The 19,057-nt window shown below is 40.5% G+C and overlaps 1 protein-coding gene across 2 annotated transcripts in view; it reads right to left on the bottom strand.

Moving 5' to 3' along the window:
- Positions 1-544: 544 nt before the first annotated feature.
- The window catches only part of Zcchc7 (zinc finger CCHC-type containing 7), a 185,821-nt gene continuing 167,308 nt past the window's right edge, over positions 545-19,057 (bottom strand). For both annotated transcript variants that reach the window (XM_036179296.1, XM_036179295.1), the window contains exons 7-9: positions 7,073-7,168; positions 3,887-4,004; positions 545-1,064 (exon numbers count right to left, since the gene is read on the bottom strand). In XM_036179296.1, the coding sequence (XP_036035189.1) occupies positions 637-1,064; positions 3,887-4,004; positions 7,073-7,168 (642 nt within the window). In that variant the 3' untranslated portion in view covers positions 545-636. The remainder of the gene's footprint in view (positions 1,065-3,886; positions 4,005-7,072; positions 7,169-19,057) is intronic.

Below are 19,057 nucleotides of genomic sequence, written 5' to 3'. Positions count from 1 at the left end.
GAAATGTTAAAAACAGTCCCACTGTGATTATGCTAAAGTTTGAGGGTGCCTCTTATGTGTCTCAGGAATCTGTCTTGCACACCCACACTGCAGATCCTGTACGGGAATTCTGCTATTACCTCTCCTTTGTCTCCTCCAGGTTTCAATAGTGACCTTTTCATTTCCACAGCCAGCCTCTGATGTTCTGTCCAGAGAAAGATTCCAACAGCTTCTGAAGCAAACAAAGCTGGATTTGGATTTTCATTGATTTTCCAGTGTTTAACAAAAAAAGAATGCTAAAAAGGTGGTGATTTTTTTTATTAGTAATAATCTCTCTTCTAATGTGCTTTTAAGTCCTCAAACATTGTAGATGAGTTATATCTGAAGAGCTTGTAATTTTCAAAGCATTTAAAAAAGGTTTTCTTAAAAAGACAGTTTTCCTACCTCAAGTAAAATTGCTATAGGAACTGAAACTCAAGTTCTCCCTCCTACCTAATAAACAGCCTGAGAACATAGAATTGAGTTCTCTGTGGCCTCTGCTCAGCAACTCTAGTTATGGCCGAAATTAAGCAATCAAAACCCAAAGCCTCCCTTTATTTAACAGATAATAGAACGCTGCCACAATGGTCTAACGGGAAAACCAGGTCAGAAACCGCCTCACAGCTTTGTTTTTTTCTTCCTTTGCTTAATAAGAAATAAATTATCATTGCTATCCTCTTCCGTGTGTGTCCTCTTCTTTGGCTTCCTGTGCCTGCTCTCTCTGAGAAGGCGCTCTTCTCTCAGCCTGTAGTAATGGGATGAATGGTGCCGGGACCTGGATGGCTTTTGGTTTGCAACACTGCCAGAGGAGTGAGCTGAGCCCCTAGGGAAGTCTTCATCCACATCACCATGCCGGTGAGCCCACCTGTGCTTCTCACTGTCTCTATTCCTGGTCATTTCTTGGCGGGTTTCTTTATTTTCTCGAGGCCACCTGCTGCTTTTCCTTGAGGAATGGCTTTTTCTCACATCATGGCGGCCTCTCTTATCTGTCTCTCCCATGTGTGGTCTTTTGAACTGCCTTGGAAAATCTCCGTTTTTCTGGATTTCTGGAAGACATAAAAGTATTTTACCCATTTAGTCCATGCAGAGTTCTTGTAGTCTTAGAAATAACTTAGCATACAGAGGAGGCAGACGTTTAGAAACGTGACCAATAACAGCATTCTTAAGAGTCCCTACAACTCTGCTGCTAAAATGGGGAAATATTCTTTAGCCCTTTAGCATTTATGTTCTTTAATCTAGTGAACATGCTTTTATAAGGTTAAACAAAGAAGACTAGAGCAGCAGGTATGGTCATTATCTCAGCCCAGGGGTAAAAAGCCACATCTGACTGCTTCCAGTTCCTCCAGTGATGAAGGGGCAGCCTGAGGGCATAAGGCAAAGCAAGATCCAGAGAACAGCCTTTGGACAGTTCATGTGACATTACCCCTGAGGACAAGCACTGTGAGTGGGCGCCACACTCCCATGACAGTACCCCTGCAGAGCAAAGGCTGCAGGTGGGGTGGGGTCTGTGCACACATGCTCCAGTGCACACATCTTGGAGCTCTCAGAGTCAAGGATGCTGCACCTTGTTAGGACTTGACATGTTCATTATGAGCATTGGGTGGGAATGCTTGTGACAGCAGAGAGTGGTAGCTGAGGCTAAAGTCAAATGTGAAAACTAACAGAACCTTGGACTATTGCAGAAGTGGTCAGTAAACGCCCAGCTTAAAAGTTTAAGCACAGGGGCTGGAGAGATGGCTCAGAGGTTAAGAGCACTGCTTGCTCTTCCAGAGGTCCTGAGTTCAATTCCCAGCAACCACATGGTGGCTCAAACTGTCTGTAATGAGATCTGGTGCCCTCTTCTGGTGTGCAGGGATACGTGCAGACAGAACACTGTATACATAATAAATAAATAAATCTTAAAAAAAAAAAAAACTGGAAAAAAAAAAGTTTAAGCACAAAACAAGAAGTTCCAAGGACCACAAAATGGCTATGTTCTTGAGTTGTCAAACTAACTAAAAAGAAAAAACATGATTTTTTTCAGATTATAATGCTGTGGGATGTTCTGTATGTCAAATATGTTGCTCTGATTGGTTAAAATAAATAAAGTGCTGATTGGCCAGTAGCCAGGCAGGAAGAATAGGGTAGGCGGGACAAGGAGGAGGAGGAGGAGGCGGAGAACAGGAAGGCTGGGAAGAGAGACTGCCAGCCGCTGCCAGGAGAAGCAACATGTAAAGACACGGGTAAGCCACAAGCCATGTGGCAAAGTATAGACTAACAGAAATGGGTTAATTTAAGATAGAAAAAATAGATAACAAGAAGCTTGCCACGGCCATACAGTTTGTAAACAATATAAGTCTCTGTATGCTTTCCTTGGTTGGGTCTGAGCAACTGTGGGACTGGCGGGTAAGAGAGATTTGTCCTGACTGTGGGCCAGGCAGGAGAAATCTAACTACATTATAATTTGATAATGCTCATTGTAGAAAACCTGAAAAAAATCCCATAAATTATAAAGAAAATAGGTCCAGTCATACATCCTTTAACCCATGGCGGACTGTCAAGCCTTTTTTGGTGCTCTTTCTAGTTTAGTGGCTGAGTCTCCTCTTAATATGCTGTCCTTTCTCTACAGCTGACATCAATTTCATATCAGCATATAAGCCATGCAGGTGAGAAGTAGCTCACTTTGAACTCAAGAGAATATAAAGCCAAAAGGGGAAAAGTTAAAAATGCTGAGTCAGAAAAGAATTCAGAGAACAGATTGAAAATACACAACTGTTTTATCACACAACAGGAAAGGTAACTTGGGAACGCATTTTGCCTACAGCAAGGAAGAACAAAGGCAGAGAATATAGATTTAAACAAGATTTAAAAACGTGCCAGGCGGTGGTGGCGCACGCCTTCAATCCCAGTACTCGGGAGGCAGAGGCAGGTGGGATCTCTGTGAGTTCAAGGCCAGCCTGGTCTACAAAGTGAGTTCCAGGAAAAGGCGCAAAGCTACAGAGAAAACCCTGCCTTGAAAAAAAAACAAAACAAACAAAAACAAGATTTAAAAAATGTTTTTTCTTTATTATTCTAGGTTAATTACGTGTAGGTGTGCATGTCTGCATGTGGGCCTGTGCACATAAGTGCAGGTGCCTGTGGAGGCCACAGGTGTTAGATCTCTTGGAGCTGAAGTCACAGACAGTTGTGAGCCTCCATATGGGTGTTGGGACTCCAACTCAGGTCCCTGGAAGAGCAGCCAGTGCTCTTAATCACTGAGGTGAAGGGAAGCACAGAGGTGGCCGTGGGCCTGGAACCCTGCCACAATGGTAAATTGTAAGAATAGCCTTTGCAAGGGAAGCCCCAGAAGTCACCAGCCCCCCCCCCCCCTTATTTATTTATTTATTTTTTGGTTTTTCGAGACAGGGTTTCTCTGTGTAGCTCTGGAGCCTTTCCTGGATCTTGCTCGGTAGACCAGGCTGGCCTTGAACTCACAGAGATCCACCTGCCTCTGCCTCCTGAGTGCTGGGATTAAAGGCTTGCGCCACCACTGCCCAGCTCAGAAACCCTTTTGTTCCATGAAAAATATTAGACATATAAAGGGGAAATAATTATTCATCAAGTAGAAAAATTTCAAAGGAATCTTTAACTCTTTGCATAGACAGGTAAAATATTCCTAGGAATTTTCTGAAATGTTCTCTCTGAGAAAAATATTGTGACTAGATTACAACATAGGATTTCTGAAGTAGAGTTTGGTTTCTGGAGCTCAAGAAAGTTTTAGTTTTTATAATTATTAAAAATGTTTTTGGTGCTAACCAATGATCTCCAAAATAGGCAAAGACAGTACATAAAAAAGACTAAATTTGGGAGTCATTGCTAAACTGATCTAAGCAGAAGCTTAATGACGAACCTTTCACTTTCCGCTTTATCCTCCGATCTCTCTGCTGGATCTCGTATTTGTCATCGTAGTAGAAGATGAATGGAGATGTTGGCAGCGTCTGGTTGAACATCCGTCTTTCTGTGCATTCCTACAATTGTGTTTGAGAGAATGACATCACGAGGCTGCAGTGCTCAACAGACCTTCCCACAAGCTTTTGGGCTCCACTCCCCAGAGCTGAGTCCTGCATCACCAGCACCACGTACGACAGCTGCTGGACCACCCAACCCAGGAGTCCTACTATTCGTCTCTGCTCTTCCTTCAGGCCTGGATTCTCCCCTTCTTGACTAAGGAACCCTTTTCTTTTCTGTATCTCTGCTAAGCTCCTTCCCCAGTTTGGGTTAGCGGCACTGAGGGATGGATGGCAACTCCATGTGTCTTGTCCTCTGGAGTTCACTGGCATTGTGTGAATTCTCTGTCCTTCCTGGTGGGTTTCCTCCAGTAGCCTTCCCATCAAATAAATGCTCCTTCCTTTCCTTCTCCCTAGCCTCAAGCTGTGGCTGTAATCTGTTAGCTCTTTGTTCTTTCTCTAGACACATTGGCCAGCTTATCTGAACTCAACATTCACTAGTTACTGGGGCAGTGAATCTTTTTACCTAACAATTTCTTATGGGTACATGTCGTATCCTGAGCATATTCTCTGCTCCCTTCTGCCCCGTTCCCTCTTCCTCCTGCTCCTCCCCTCTACCGCCTCCCCTCTGTCCCCCTTGTCCTTGGGTTGAGGGGTCTTATGTGAGGCGGGTGGTGGGCTGTACCTACTTGGACAATATTGCTGGGTAATTCTGAGAAGCCTCTTTTCTTTGCTCCCTCAACCAAGTTTTCACTCATTTCTCCTATGACTGTTTCCCCATGTCTACTGCCCAATCTCTATCTTTGAGCTTTAACTACTTCTCTATCTACCAGGTGACACCAATGGATGCAGCATGAGAGGTGGAACACCTCTCTTTCAGAGAGGCTGTGCTTTGGGACTTTCTCCCTGTCTGCTTCTTTCATCTTTCGTGAAGTTTATTTACAAATGCTAGCATTTCTTAGCTAAATATTCCAGAAAATCAGAATGCCTTCAACAGTATGTGAAATACCCACACAGAATTTAGCTGACTCACCATATAAATCAATAAATTCTTCAATTTATGGTTACCCTGAAGTCCTAGTGATCTTGAGACACTGACTAAGTACCCATGCCAGCATAGCATTTTATTTCTCCCAGCCCCCCACCTTTCCACGTCCTTCTGGAACAGCTTCTTTTCCCCAGTGCCTACTGCTGTCCCTGCCTCTCTAGCTAGAATAAATGGAATTAGGAAAGGGCAATGGGAAGTGACTCAATGACGACATCTGGGGCTGAGTCTCTGAAACTGACAGGGAGGGAGCTTGGACATCTTTCATCACTGGGGTAGCCTGCTGTTTGGATACTGTTCTATCTAGACGGATGTAACTACACAGAGCTATATCGTATCACAAATGTTTTCCAAAGCTACATGTAAATTATATTTTGATTATCCACATCACTGGTCTCCTCCATTAACACAGATAATTGATAGCTGGCTATATAATTTATCTTCTGTTCTGGATTAGCCACACCAATGATCTTCTTCATTAGTGCTGGATAATCTAGAGTTCCTTCAACTATGGCTGCCAAATTTGTTTTACTGTAAATTGAAATTTGTCTCAGTCTAGATTTCAGGGATAAATTCCAAATGCTCTTGATACTCCCACCTACATTAACAGCAATGACTAGTAAACAGGAAGCATCCAACTGTAACTGTTTTTCTTTAGTTGATCAAACATAAATGCTAAAAGTATACTCTTTTGCTTTAAAGAGATAAGCAAGCACATAAATTAAACACCTGTGTAATGTGTGTGGCAGTGGTTGCCTAATATGAGTCTGTTTCCTCAAAGCTGGTGTGCATAGGGTAAGAGAAAATCTAAAGATAGGAATTCCCTAAAAGAATCTTCTCTAGTTAGGTTTTCAATCTGAATTCTACAAAAGCGAAGTCAAGTATACTGTAGGATCCTTCTACCTATTAGTGGGTTTGATCACATTAGAAACAGCATCTGAGCATCAGTGCTGTACAACTTTCTTGCTTTGGAGATAAAGATTGAATGCCAGAGGGGGAAAAAAGAGTAGTTAAATCATCTGGTTATCATGAACAGAGTAAAAATGACCACTGAGCATCTAAGCTTCATCCCAGCTTCTTACTCTGTCACCCGCCCTGGACCCTGAACATGGAGGAGAAACTCAACTGTTCACAGGCTCTGCACAGCACATTCTCTTCTCCTAGCCCGCTGTCACTTGGAATCCGTGGCACTCCCACGGTCTGGACTAGAAAGGTGCCCCAGCTGGGGTTAAGAAGGTAATCTGCAATACTATCCACTCTGCCACTTGTCTCTCTACCTCTAGTTGGAGGAGTCCTGAGCCTCTGCAGGTGTTCTTCCTCCTGACTTGTTTACCGTGGGTTCTAGGCTGTCAGGAGCCTGTGTGGGGATTGGGAATCCCCTGCACAAGGATTTCTAGTTCCTGTACCACGGTTTCTCCTCTTTGACTTCATAGTTTCACAATGTATGGGTGTGAGGCCTGTTCCTACTGGGCCTTAGCTCTGGGATGAGTTGCTACTGTTTCCTGTTTACTGGGGCAACTGGCTAGAGGACACTCACCCCTTACAGTAGGCAGCTTCTTCTACTCTCATACCCGTGACACAGTTTTGTCTTTTTAGTTTGGACTGGCACAGGATCGGCCAGGAGGGACTCTGGGCACTCGGGGAGCAGGTGTGTGAGTCAATGCTGTACCTGTCTTTCTACTACTGAATGTCAGAGGTTGCATGGCAAAGACTTAAGTGACTGTGGTGTCAGGGAAAGCTGAAGAACTAAGCCGAAAACCCAATAAACAGTTTAGTAACAGTCAACGTGAGGTGGGAGAACTCTCTGTCAGACTAACTTTGTGAGCTAAATTTGTTTTTAGTATATTTAGAAGAACTATAGGAATACGCTTCGACAGTTATTCTTGGTCGAATGGGAGGAGTAAATTAGTTGAAAATACATACAATCTTACCACTGAAGGTTAGCTTAAAAATAGTAAAGTTCCGAGTTTTGTTCGTTTTGAGCTCACTTTTCAGCAACCGCTCCCTGACAAAATGCCTTGTGTCCAAACGCCACCGAACTTACATGTCCATAATGGCCTTTCTTTGCACAGTTGTAGCAATACACTAACGCCGATGGTCCAGAAGGGGTCTTTGGTTTTTTAGGTGGTCCAGGTTTGGTCTGCAACATAAATATTTGTGAGAGTTTAATAGATGTTAGGGAAAAGGCCCAAACCTCAACCTTTCTAAAAGAGCTCTTAGGTAAGAGAACCCTTAGTGATTCTACTTTTTAGAGTTTTGTGGGCTCATGTTGGAGCCTAGGAAACAAAAACATGTAAGGGGCAGACAGAGGCTCATGAAAGCAACAGAGAAGGGAGGCATCAAGGCTAAGGAGACACAGGAGGACAGAAGCCCAGGCCTTAAAGAAGTTTCAAGGAAGGTCTGACCTACACTGCCAAGTACAACAGAAGCCTAGCAACATCAGGACAGAGACACTACCATCACAAGTCAACCATTCACAGGAGTCTCACTGTGAGAACCTGGGAGGGCAGAGAGTAGGGTGAGAGTGAAGGGAAGCATGGAGAAAAAAGTGTGTTATCAGTTAACTTATTAAATTCTACATGCGTTTTCTGCATTTTCAGCACGTACGCTGTATTTCACAATAAGAAACGTTAAGAAATTGAATATAAATTGAATAAAGGGAGAAAGTGTATATTATTATTTTGAGACGCATGCGCAAGAAAGGACAGGATAAAAGGGGGAATCTTTAGGAGGAAGAATTAGTTGGTGGAGTTTTAAATGGCAGCAACTTGATCATGTAGGCTAGTTGAGATGCGGAAAGAAGGACAGAGCAAACCCCAGAAGGAGGCGGACTTCACCAAGGGGAGGAAAATGGAATCTTATTTCTTCCCCTTCTGCAGGCTTGAAGAGGTACAGATGGGCACTTTGGTAATAATTTCTCATGCTTATTGGACTTCTATAGTGAAGAGTGCTAGTCTGCCTACTATCATTTTTACCTAATGCTGTAATCAAGTGGTTTGGGTTGCAGGGGTAGGGGAAGTTTTTATATAGAAAAATAGTGTATAAGTAATGAACTCTTTAAAAGCCTTACTTTAGCTCTTATGTCTTAAAAAGGGAAGCTGGATTGCTAGTTACTCCTCAGTGCTGTGATCAAGCAACTCACAGCCTAGGGAAGGCAGCTGTATCATTGTGGGAGGGTGTGCAGAGCAGCTCACAGATGGCAGACAGGAAGCAGAACAGTCATGGAAGATGCCAGGGCAAGACAACACCTCCAAGGACACAACCCTTCTAACAGCCAAGGGAGGACAGCTGTATCATTGTAGGAGGGTGTGCAGAGCAACTCACAGATGGCAGACAGGAAGCAGAACAGTCATGGAAGACGCCAGGGCAAGACATCACCTCCAAGGACACACCCCTTCTAACCTTAATGGATTTTCTCCAAACATGCAAACAGCCCCACCAACCTCTCAATAGTCTATTCAAATTCTGACTCTATTAATGAATTAAACCATTCTTTAGGTCAGAGCCAAAGATCTACCCCTCAGACACCAAGAGGAGTGCCTTACTAAGTTCCTAATTGCTATTAATCCAATCAAGCTAACAAGTCATCATCAAATTTGAGAAAAACAAAACCTCAACAGTCTTTTCTGCTGAAAATGATCATGGTACACAAAATGGAATTTATAGCCTCAGCTACTACCAGTTAGGATATAAGAAAAACAGAACTATTCTAAAAGCTATTAAACAGATTTTAACAGGGATGTACATAGGCAGGCAAGTGTCACTGCAGTGGTTTAGACTGTTCTTTTAGGTAGTAGAGCACCAGGAAGTTGGTAAATTATTACATAGCAATATTTTTCCTTATCTAAAAAAATGGCTGTTGTTTTGATATGAAATAAAACTGTAGCATATATAGAAAGAAAACAAAACCCAAATAGATATGGTAATTTTTTTTAAAAGTAAGAAGTTATTAAAAGCTATTCATGGTTTGGGCATGGTGGCACACACCTGTGATCCCAGTACTCTGGAGGTAGAGGCAGGAAGATCAGGAATTCAAGGCCAGCTTCAGTTACACAGCAAGCTCCAGGCTATATGAGGCCCATCTCAAAAAACCAGGAAGAAGAAGAAAAAAGTTAATGCCATGTTATGACCCAAGATGAAGCCTATGGAATACCTCGGACTTAGCAGTCGGGAAATTGTAGGTAGCTAGAGACCACTGAAAGCAATTTCATTTGAGTGGGCGGGGCACAGGAGAGACTGTGATGGCTTCACCCTAAGTACAGGCAGAGAGAGGCCGTGCATGGAAGGGAAGGGGCAAGCAGAGTGCAACACAAGTCCAAGAATGGCTCCGTCAGCCATGTCAGAGTCCTGAGCACATGGCTTAAGTGTATCACACATTTCCAGCAATTCATTAAAATATTAACTGCAGAATCCATGTCAGATATCATCCTAAGGTCTGGTATTTGAGAAGTTGGCAACATAAAATCTCAGGACACACACACACACACACACACACACACACACACACACACACACACACGTGTATATTTGTATGTATACACACATACATGTTCCTATAAACAAAATATTAGAAAGTGGTAAGTAGTATGGATTTAGACAGTGAATGAGTCACTGCTGATGACTTAGACTGATTTGCTGGCGGGGACTCCAATTTGGAAAAAAAATCAAGCATCTGAATGTGCTGACTGACTCTATTCTTGGCAAAGTTCCAAGGCAAGGATAAGCCTGCCATCTTAGAGGATTTAAAACAAAAACAAAAACAAAAAACCCTGTACCTTGAAGTAGAGCAGGTGTGAAAGAGGAGGTTCTAGAAGGTGAGGAGGTGTCATGTAAAACCAAAGGTGGAAATGCTCTGTCTGCATTTTAAGTGGCATGGAAAGCCAGCAAAGGACTGGATGCTAATAGTAGGTCGGTAGGTACTCAGCAACCAGCTGGCAACTTAGCAGGGTGTGTCGCTGATGATAAATGGAACAACCAACCTCCAGAATAAGAAATGCTCTCTTAAAAGGTACCTCTCTGCTGACAAGTGGCTCTCGTTTCTGTAGATATGTAATACATTCTATCACTAAGGTAGATGGGCTTTACAGGGTGTATCCATTTCTTACTCCACTTGTACAATTGTTGGATGATTAACAGAGCCTCATAAAGTCTGAAGCCCCTGTCTCTGTAGCCTATTTTCAGTACAAGGTCATCTTTCTGGTCTGTGACTCAGAACATGCCACTTCTCGATCTAAACTGTGACATGTCTCTTCTCACTCAGTGAGGACCAAGAATCTTACAGTAGGTCACATCTTCCCTCCCTGTAACCTCGCTGCATGCCTTGGTATGTCTCATCACCTCACTGGCCTCTTCAGTGTTCTCTGACACTCTATACAAACTTCCTTCCATCGAGAGTTTAGCACCATTGTTCCACACCAGCTACAAGGTGGTCATTATTCTGGGAAGGCCTCCAAGTGATGCTTCCTAAACCCCTTTCCTTTGAAAAACAAAACAAAAAATTACTCCCCTCAAAATAAGTCACATCGTACATACTAAATAGTTTGTCTATTCAATCCAACCCTATCCACCAGGCAAGGAGAAAGTTGCTCACTGTTGGATCTCACCTCCTGGAAGAGGGTTAGGCGTATGGTGCAAGTTCAGTTAAACATAGCAAATGAATGAATGATGAGTTAATACATATGTAGAGCACATGACTCACAGAAAAATCTTATGAATTTTAGGTATTGTTAATAAAAATTAGATACTCTGGGAAACTATTAATTTTTATATCTCCAAGGGCAAACCTATAAAATCATGCCATGATATGCTAAAAAGCTTGGATAATTAATAATACAGTTTCCTTGGTATACTTCATGTTGACAATATGGTACAAACTTGGAAAACCAGGAGGAAATCAGTGATGCACAGAGAAGAGGAACTCAGCTTTCCAGTACCAGAAATAAAGACATACTTCTTAATCAAGATTTTAAAGCATGTTTCATACTGACAATTGCTATTTTATTTAGAGACTAATATCAAATACAGCCTCAATGTTCATTTATGCCTCTGGGTGGAGCAAAACATCTGATGTTCATTCAACTGAATAATGCCACTAGTTAAAAACTTCCATTATTACTAATAAAAATAGCAGTATTTATATTGTTATGAAATTCTACACTGTTTCACAATAATTAATTAGTAAATGACTTGACAAACACTATCTACACGCTCTCATTTTAATAACTAGCATGTACTAGGACTTAATAGGAATAAAATCAGCCTAGATTTTACCTAATTAGAGCACACTTCTGTATTAGAATACAATAGTGAAAACTCAATAATGACTTCCACTGGACAAGTCTTTATACTAAGATTAAATAAAAAATCTTTAAGCTATTTCAAGAGTTGGAAATATAAAGTTTTGACTCAATACTTAGAACATGTCCTCCCCTCTGCTCCCCACAGGGATTTAGCCACACCTGTCCTGAAACTCACTCTGTAGACCAGGCTAGCCTCAGACTCACAGAGATCTGCCTGCCTCTGCTTCTGAGTGCTGGGATTAAAGGTGTAAAGTGATGTACACTTCTTTATTTTACTGGTGCATTTCTTTATTTTAAATTAACAGTAAAAGTCCAATTTAAAGTGGAGTATGTCAGCTGATTAGCTCTAGATTCAGGGTTCTGTCACTTGGGCCTGTACTATTGACAAAGAGTTATGTGAGGGAGTGAACCTAGTTTCTGAAAGTAAAAAAAATGTTTCTAAAGACTTTGACCCAATGGATATCAAATATAATATTTATGAAAGCAGGCTTTTTTTTTTTTGGTTACAGACATTTAAATAATCTATATTTGTAGGGTGATATCTTGGAGATTACTTTACTATCAATATATAGAAGTAATAACCTGGTAGATAGCATTACCTATGAAAGGTCCATCCCATCTGCTATTCTTGCTGAAAGCTTTTCATGCACCAGTAAACTCAGTAAATATCAGAAGATAAAGCATAGGCAGGCCACGCCATGGACTCACTCCTAACGTCTCCTCCAAGTGCGGCCTGATGCACCGATTACAGTGATTTCCTTCTAATGTCACTTTACATAACCCTTTTTTCTGCATGAATAGTTAGTGTGGAATGAATGAATGAGTGCCATTAAAACAGTTAATCATTATCTGGGATACTGGCCTTACTCCCTTCACTACTAAGAATCTCCATGACAAAGGCCAAGAGATCAAAATGCAAGAGCTGCCTCAGTGTCCTGTTTCTAACAGTGATTTTTTATGCAAATGAACCTGCTGGGCATCTCCCTCTGTGACCTTGGGCTGCCCTTATCTAAACTGACTTTGATCCAATGAGAGCTTACATCTAGTTGAAGCTCATTACTATACAGGATATGCAATCAATTTTACTAATTAAAGGGAATTTTCTACTCTTGTGACTGAAAAAAATGGATTTATTTTTAAAATCATACATATCTCAAAGACAAGACCATATGTTTTTATTATCAAGACAGTTTTCATATGAACATATTTTAAAAAGCATACCAAATGGCTGGGGGAATCAAATGTATAATCAAATACAATACTGAGGAAAGTTGAGATTAGCTCAAATCTAAGTATGTTGCATTTGCATGTATATCTCTTAAATTGATATAAATTTTCACATTTGAGAACAACCTTATTCATCCCAACTATTTACAAATAATTTTATTCTTTCAATAAACTAATATTACAACCCCTTCCTTAATACTGATATTTTAAAAACCTAACCCCAAAATGAATAGACTTTTTCAATAAAATGTTATCCCATCCAAAGGGACACTCAATCGAAGTCCATTAGCTGGAGTGATCCTCTGGCATCTATTTGACATTGGAGTAGAAAAAGTTTGAATTTTAAATATACTTCTTTCCTGGTAGTGATGCTGACTTTTCTTAGCTACCCAGTAATGAGCAGAGGTCTCTTCTCAGTGTTTTATCTAGTTTATAGCGAGTAAGCAGGGAAGAACAGGTAGCGGCCCTTTCCTCTGACTGTAGTAGCTAGATCACCAGCATCCAGACAAGGCCGAGCATTACTGTCATCATATCTGGGGCAGAGAGGGATGGAAGGGGAACTCTAAAGTTGGGCAGGGATCCCCTGCCCCGCCCCAAACCAGGGTTGAATTTGTGAAGAAGCACCAGCTGGGACCCTATATACTGGCAGCGTGCAGGCTAACACTTTTTGCTGTGGGGGTCTCTGGTGGTAGATCCTCCACCTGTGACCTCAACTCCAGGCCTGTGTCCATCATGGCTTTGGTCAAGGCCTTCTCTTGGTCCATGTTCTCATAAATATTTACAGTATTATTTTTCTTTGAGGATACTGGGAAAAATTTTTGCCCCAGCTAAGACAATGTTTTTTTATGAAAATTTTACTTTTCTTCTTACTGAGAAAAATAAACATTGCATCCCAGGAAACATTACTATTAATTTTTTGATGCCCTTAAAAAGTATTGAAAGTACTATATAGAGTAATTCATATATTTTTTTAATGTGTTAAAACTATGTCACATATCCAACAGACTCCCAATTCATTGGATAATTCCTTAATTAGGCAGATTTTGAAACATGTATTATGTACACAACAGACCGGAACGTCTCCTTTGGAGCATTTTCTAGTCTATCGGGTGATTACATCATTAAGCCACACATGCTACGTAGAAAAATCCTTATGAATATTCATGAAAAAATGTACAGCACATCATTAGCATGCAGCAGGCATGTATGCTTTTGATAGTTTTCTGCTAAAAAAAAAACCCCTACATGAAGTAATTAGTTGAGGTCAGGGCAGTATGAGACTGGTACCAGACACTGGCAAAAATAAAATTACAAAAAAATTGTACCTCTCTTGGTTTAGCTGAGAATAATTTACTTTATTGGAAAATGGATTCTTGAACAATGTTCATTTGAATTGAAGCAAAGTAAGAGTGTTGCTTTATTGACTAGATATTTCCAATATACATCTAACTTCCTCCCTAGTGCGCTCTTGGATATACTTGAGTTTTACAAACCCATGGGTTGAAAGATTGCAAGTGACCAACGGTAAAAACAGTAATTCTTCAAGGCCTTGCACTATCAAATGCTTATGTGTTTATGCCTTCATTTTATGTAATCAAGAGTTTAAGACAATACATGGGTGTACTGTTTCTCAGTAAGCAAAAAACTGTTAAAGTAAGATGAATATGTATATTACTGGCCTAAATTTTAGTAGTGGAGTTGCATATTTATACCATTAAGAAAACAATAGGCTATACCTAAAAGCTTTGTAAGAAGGAGCTATTAAACTGACCACTTTCCAATCTTTCTGTGAATGAAACTTCCCACTAAAAACCTCAACAACAAAAGCAGAAAGAAAAGCTCAGAGAACAATGAGCATATGCAAGACAGTAAGGATCCCAGCAGCTCTCCCCAGTGTGCCCAATCTCCCTGGCTTAAAGAGCATCCCAATTTTCTCTAAAGGTAGCGGCATTTATTCACTGGGCCATGGCTAATTTTACATGGAATGCAAAAATGTTAGTTTAAGTTTAATTTACCACCCTATTTAAATATTTCCAATGTAGCTCTCCAAGTGCAGAGCCGTCCCTCTGTCTATTTTAATTTTAAAGTAAGTTAGCATAGGGCTTCCTTCTTAATCCCCAGAGACGACCTACATAGTGGCACAGACGCACACATTTATGACGGCAACACAAATGCTCTTCTGAAGTAATGTGCAACATTAAGTGAAAATCGTTTCCTGGAAAGATATTATAGGTATCTATATTTTATTTGCCATCTTAAACATATCTGGGTCTTTATGGCCTTATTTTAAAAATGTATTTCCTTTTTATATTTCCTGGTGCAAATGGACTGCATAAATAAGCAATGTGCTATGAGGCTTCAGACCAGCCGATAAAACCTTTCAATTTTCATGCCAGCTTCTTCTTTTGTAATTCAAATCTGCCTGGAAACTGGCAGCTCTGAAAGCTGAAACAAGCACTGCCACAAATACCTTGTAATGCTATCGACCTTGTCTGCCCATGCAGTGAGGAAGGGGTGCGCATGTGTCTGCAGCCATCCAGATAACACAACTCATTTTTTTTGGGGGGGGGGCATAAGGTGGGGATAACAGAAACCAGCCCCGGACTGCACCAAAAGCAGTCATTACCAGGCAAGCTGGAGAATAAGTCTCTTCAAAATACACAGTGCATTTAAAAACCATATATGAGGCTGAGCCACTGCAGTCATTATCAATTTTAATTTAGCTCCTTCAGTTTGCCAGCCAGATAAACTCTTTAGTGCAGTTTTTTAATCTATTTGCCACATTTATGTTTAAGATTATAGTAATATGGATAGGAGAAGGAATCACTTTTAGGGAAATAAAGAAATAGATCCGCTTATCGGCACCCATCAGAAAGTTCATTAATCAGCTAGGCTTTGTGCCCTCTAAATTGAAAGGTTAAATAATCCTCTCAGGAATATTTCTCAGCCCCTCCGCCAATTGTCCGGAGAGGAGCTGCCATTCATAGCACACGGGATCAGTGACAGGGTGTCTTACCACTGTTTGGACCCCAAACAATGACGGACAAATGGCCTGCTTTACAAAGAAACCTTTTAGTACACAGATGGAAAGGACCACAAGCTTTGATGTAGGGGAGGGTTGAGGAGGGCATAGAGATAGGATATAAGGGAAGGGACAGAAAAGAATATACATATGTGTGAATTCACAGATATTTTTCTTGACAGGTTTACTGTGGTAGAGTGTAAGGCATGGAGATCACGTTAAATATATATCTTCCAACCATGTGAAATACTTATATAAATCACCACTGATAATTATAGATTAGAACCATAGCTCTACTGTATTTATTAGTTAATACATGGGAGCCCAAATAAATCCCAAGCTTTTCATTTTGACTATAACTCCATCTGACCTCTCCTCCCAAGCCTGCTTACTCTATTGAATACTGTTAGCCATCAATCACAAAGGCAGAAAATCTCACAGCTTTCAAGGACCTGCCCCAGGGTAGTCTTTTTTTTTTAAAGTTACATTTTTTAAAAAATTTGTCTATTTATTATGTATACAGCATGTATGACCAGAAGAGGGCACCAGATCTCATTACAGATGGTTGTGAGCCACCATGTGGGTGCTGGGAATTGAACTCAGGACCTTTGGAAGAGCAGCCAGTGCTCTTAACCTCTGAGCCATCTCTCCAGCCCTAAAGTTACATTTTTAAAATTTAAATTTTATTTTAAGTGTGTGGGTGTTTTGCCTGCACTTATATCTGTGTATGCCTGATGCCCACAGAAACCAGAAGAGGGTGATGGATCCCTTGGCATGGAGTTACAGATAGCTCTGAGCCATCACATGGGTGCTGGGAATCAAACTCGGGTCCTCTGGACCAATCAGTGACCTTAAACACCAAGCCACCTTCCCAGCTTTGGTCTTTTGTTTTTATAAGACATTCTGTCTTAGTCCTTGCTTGTCTTAAAATAAAGAACCTGGACTAGGAATGCTCTTTGGCGGGCACATACCACATATCGAGAAAACGTCTAATTTGGTACTGTGTGTTTTTTCTGAACCCACCCAAGGGCACCACTGGGAGACTGCAGAGCTCAGCCAGCTCTCATATTTTGTGATGCTCTCTGGCTCATTTGTGGCACTGGTCATGTGCAGGCACAAGCAGTTTTACCTGAAGTGTAAAGCCCTGGTATATTTTTGGTTTCCCTTTCTATCTTATTAAAACAATCCCTCTCTTTCTTGTATAAGATACTATAATTGCTATGAGCTGTTTGATTTCATGTTATTCTCATTAGAAAGATTTATATAATTTGCTTACAGTAACTAGTCACAGGACATTGAAATTATCAGTTAAAAACTGTGCACATAGCAGCTTAATCCATTTATCTCAAAGTGATGTCAACACTTATCTTCCTCCCTCTTTCCCTTTCTTACCTCTGCTTTCTTTAATGCTGGGGATTAAACCCAGTTCTAAACATGCATTGCATTTGTATGTATGATATGTACTTTACATCATCATTTTTATAGGAAAGGAAGTAACTTAAATCAAGTTAAGAAAATAATTTGTTTGCTGTACTTAATTAAGAGTTACTCACCTAAACCGGGCGTGGTGGCGCACGCCTGTAATCTCAGCACTCATGAGGCTGAGGCAGGAGGATCTCGAGTTCCAGGCCAGCTTGGGCTATATAGCGGTTCCAGGCCAGCCTGGGCTACATAGCAAGACCCTGTCTTGGGAAAAAAGAAAAAAGAAGTTACTCACCTACATTTTTCGGAACAAGAAAGACAAGTGTAAATACTAAGCAAAGGAGAACAGCTTGTGAGTAGTGTGACTCCAGTAGCTGTAAGAAGGAGACACGTTAGGAGACCAAGAAGAGGCTGGCCCATGCCCCTCACTGCAGCAGTCTGAGTCTGGGCTAGAAACAGAGCCCATCTCAAGGTGGGGTGCCGCAGGCTTGCTGTGTGGAGCTTACCTGGTTTAACATGCTACGAGGAGAGTTGTAAAGTACAGCAGTTACCTCACTGCACACTCATAAAGTCCTGAGAGGCAGGCACTACCACTAGTTTCAGAGAGAGAACTGAGGCTCTTCCGAGTTAGACATTTAACAACAACCTCGGTACATACTACATGAAAGAATCAGACTTGGAAGCAGAGCACAGCCCTGAGTTGGCATTCACTTCCTTATACTGTGATATAGAACATTAGCTCATCGGTATGCCTGCCCTTCTGTCCAAATTTCATAGCATGCTTTTCTAAAAAATACATAGTACAACTGTAAAACAAAGGAAATGTCAGAGATCCGAGACATACAAACACGGAGACTTTATTTTATAAACAAAGTTAGCACACAGCCCCAAACTTAGTTCTCCTAATTGCAAATATCTATATACAAGCATATTCATAGGACATAGGTATTTAGCTGGGAATGATAGTTCATGCCTGTAATCCTAGTTCTTTGGAGGCTGAAGCAAGAGGATCAGTAGTTCAAGGCCATCCCAGGCTAGTCTCATAAAAAAAAAAAAAAAAAAAACCTTAAGTGAGTATTTATAAGCACAGAGAGATTGCAAAATTATAAAGATGGACTTACAATACATCTAGTAGATTCAGTTATATTTATGTGTGTGCACATGTACATGCATAATATAAATAGTGTACACACACATACTTTTAAAAAAAAAGTAAATAGAATAAAGCTGGGCATAGTAGTTTATGCCCATAATCCAGCAATAAGAGGCCAAGGCAGGAGGAACTGCCTGTCTCAAAACAAAAACAAAACAATCTGGTGGCCTTATCAGTAACTGATGTGTGTGTTTATATGTATGAATTATTTTCACTATTGAACATTCATATTAAATAATTCTTGTTTCTGAAAAAGGATCCATTCATATATTGGTAAACCAGTCAGTTAAGGTGAAGGTATAATTTAATCTCATATACATGCATGTATGTGGTATGTATGCATGTATATTTGGATTACATACATACATGCATATAAATATAAGTCCTCAAACTTTCTTTTAATTGTTCAGTTCCTTATGACTTTGTAGCATTTTTCTTCATATAAATTACTGACATTACTTAAGAGCCAATCCTCAAATATCTGGAAGAAATATTTACAGATGTATAAATTCATATATAATTCCCTTGACTTTCTAATATATGAGGGAGTTAAATGACCAATGAATTTCAAGTTTGAAGTCAGATCAATCTGGGCAGTAATTCATAAATTTTTAAGTCACTTAAAAAAGTGTTTTTGAAACCTTACAGCCAGTTTAACTTGTTTATTACAGAAACAAGTGTAATAACAACACACAGTTGTTTCTGGGACACTGCTTGTGGAGAGGTCAAGGGTACTTTCCTGATCCGTCACTCAAAGGACTGACTTGCACTCTTAAAGACTATGCTGATCCTAACTGTAATTAATTAATGCATATAACATTGGTTTGTATATCTTAATTTACATTTATTGTTGCACTGAAATATCCAGAGAAGCACACAACAGAGTCTGTTACTTGGAATGTATTT

Source organism: Onychomys torridus, chromosome 2 (genome assembly GCF_903995425.1).
Source record: "Onychomys torridus chromosome 2, mOncTor1.1, whole genome shotgun sequence".
NCBI classification, from domain to species: domain Eukaryota; kingdom Metazoa; phylum Chordata; class Mammalia; order Rodentia; family Cricetidae; genus Onychomys; species Onychomys torridus.
Note: the sequence above shows the minus strand (reverse complement) of the source record. Positions and strands in the feature narration are given on the sequence as shown.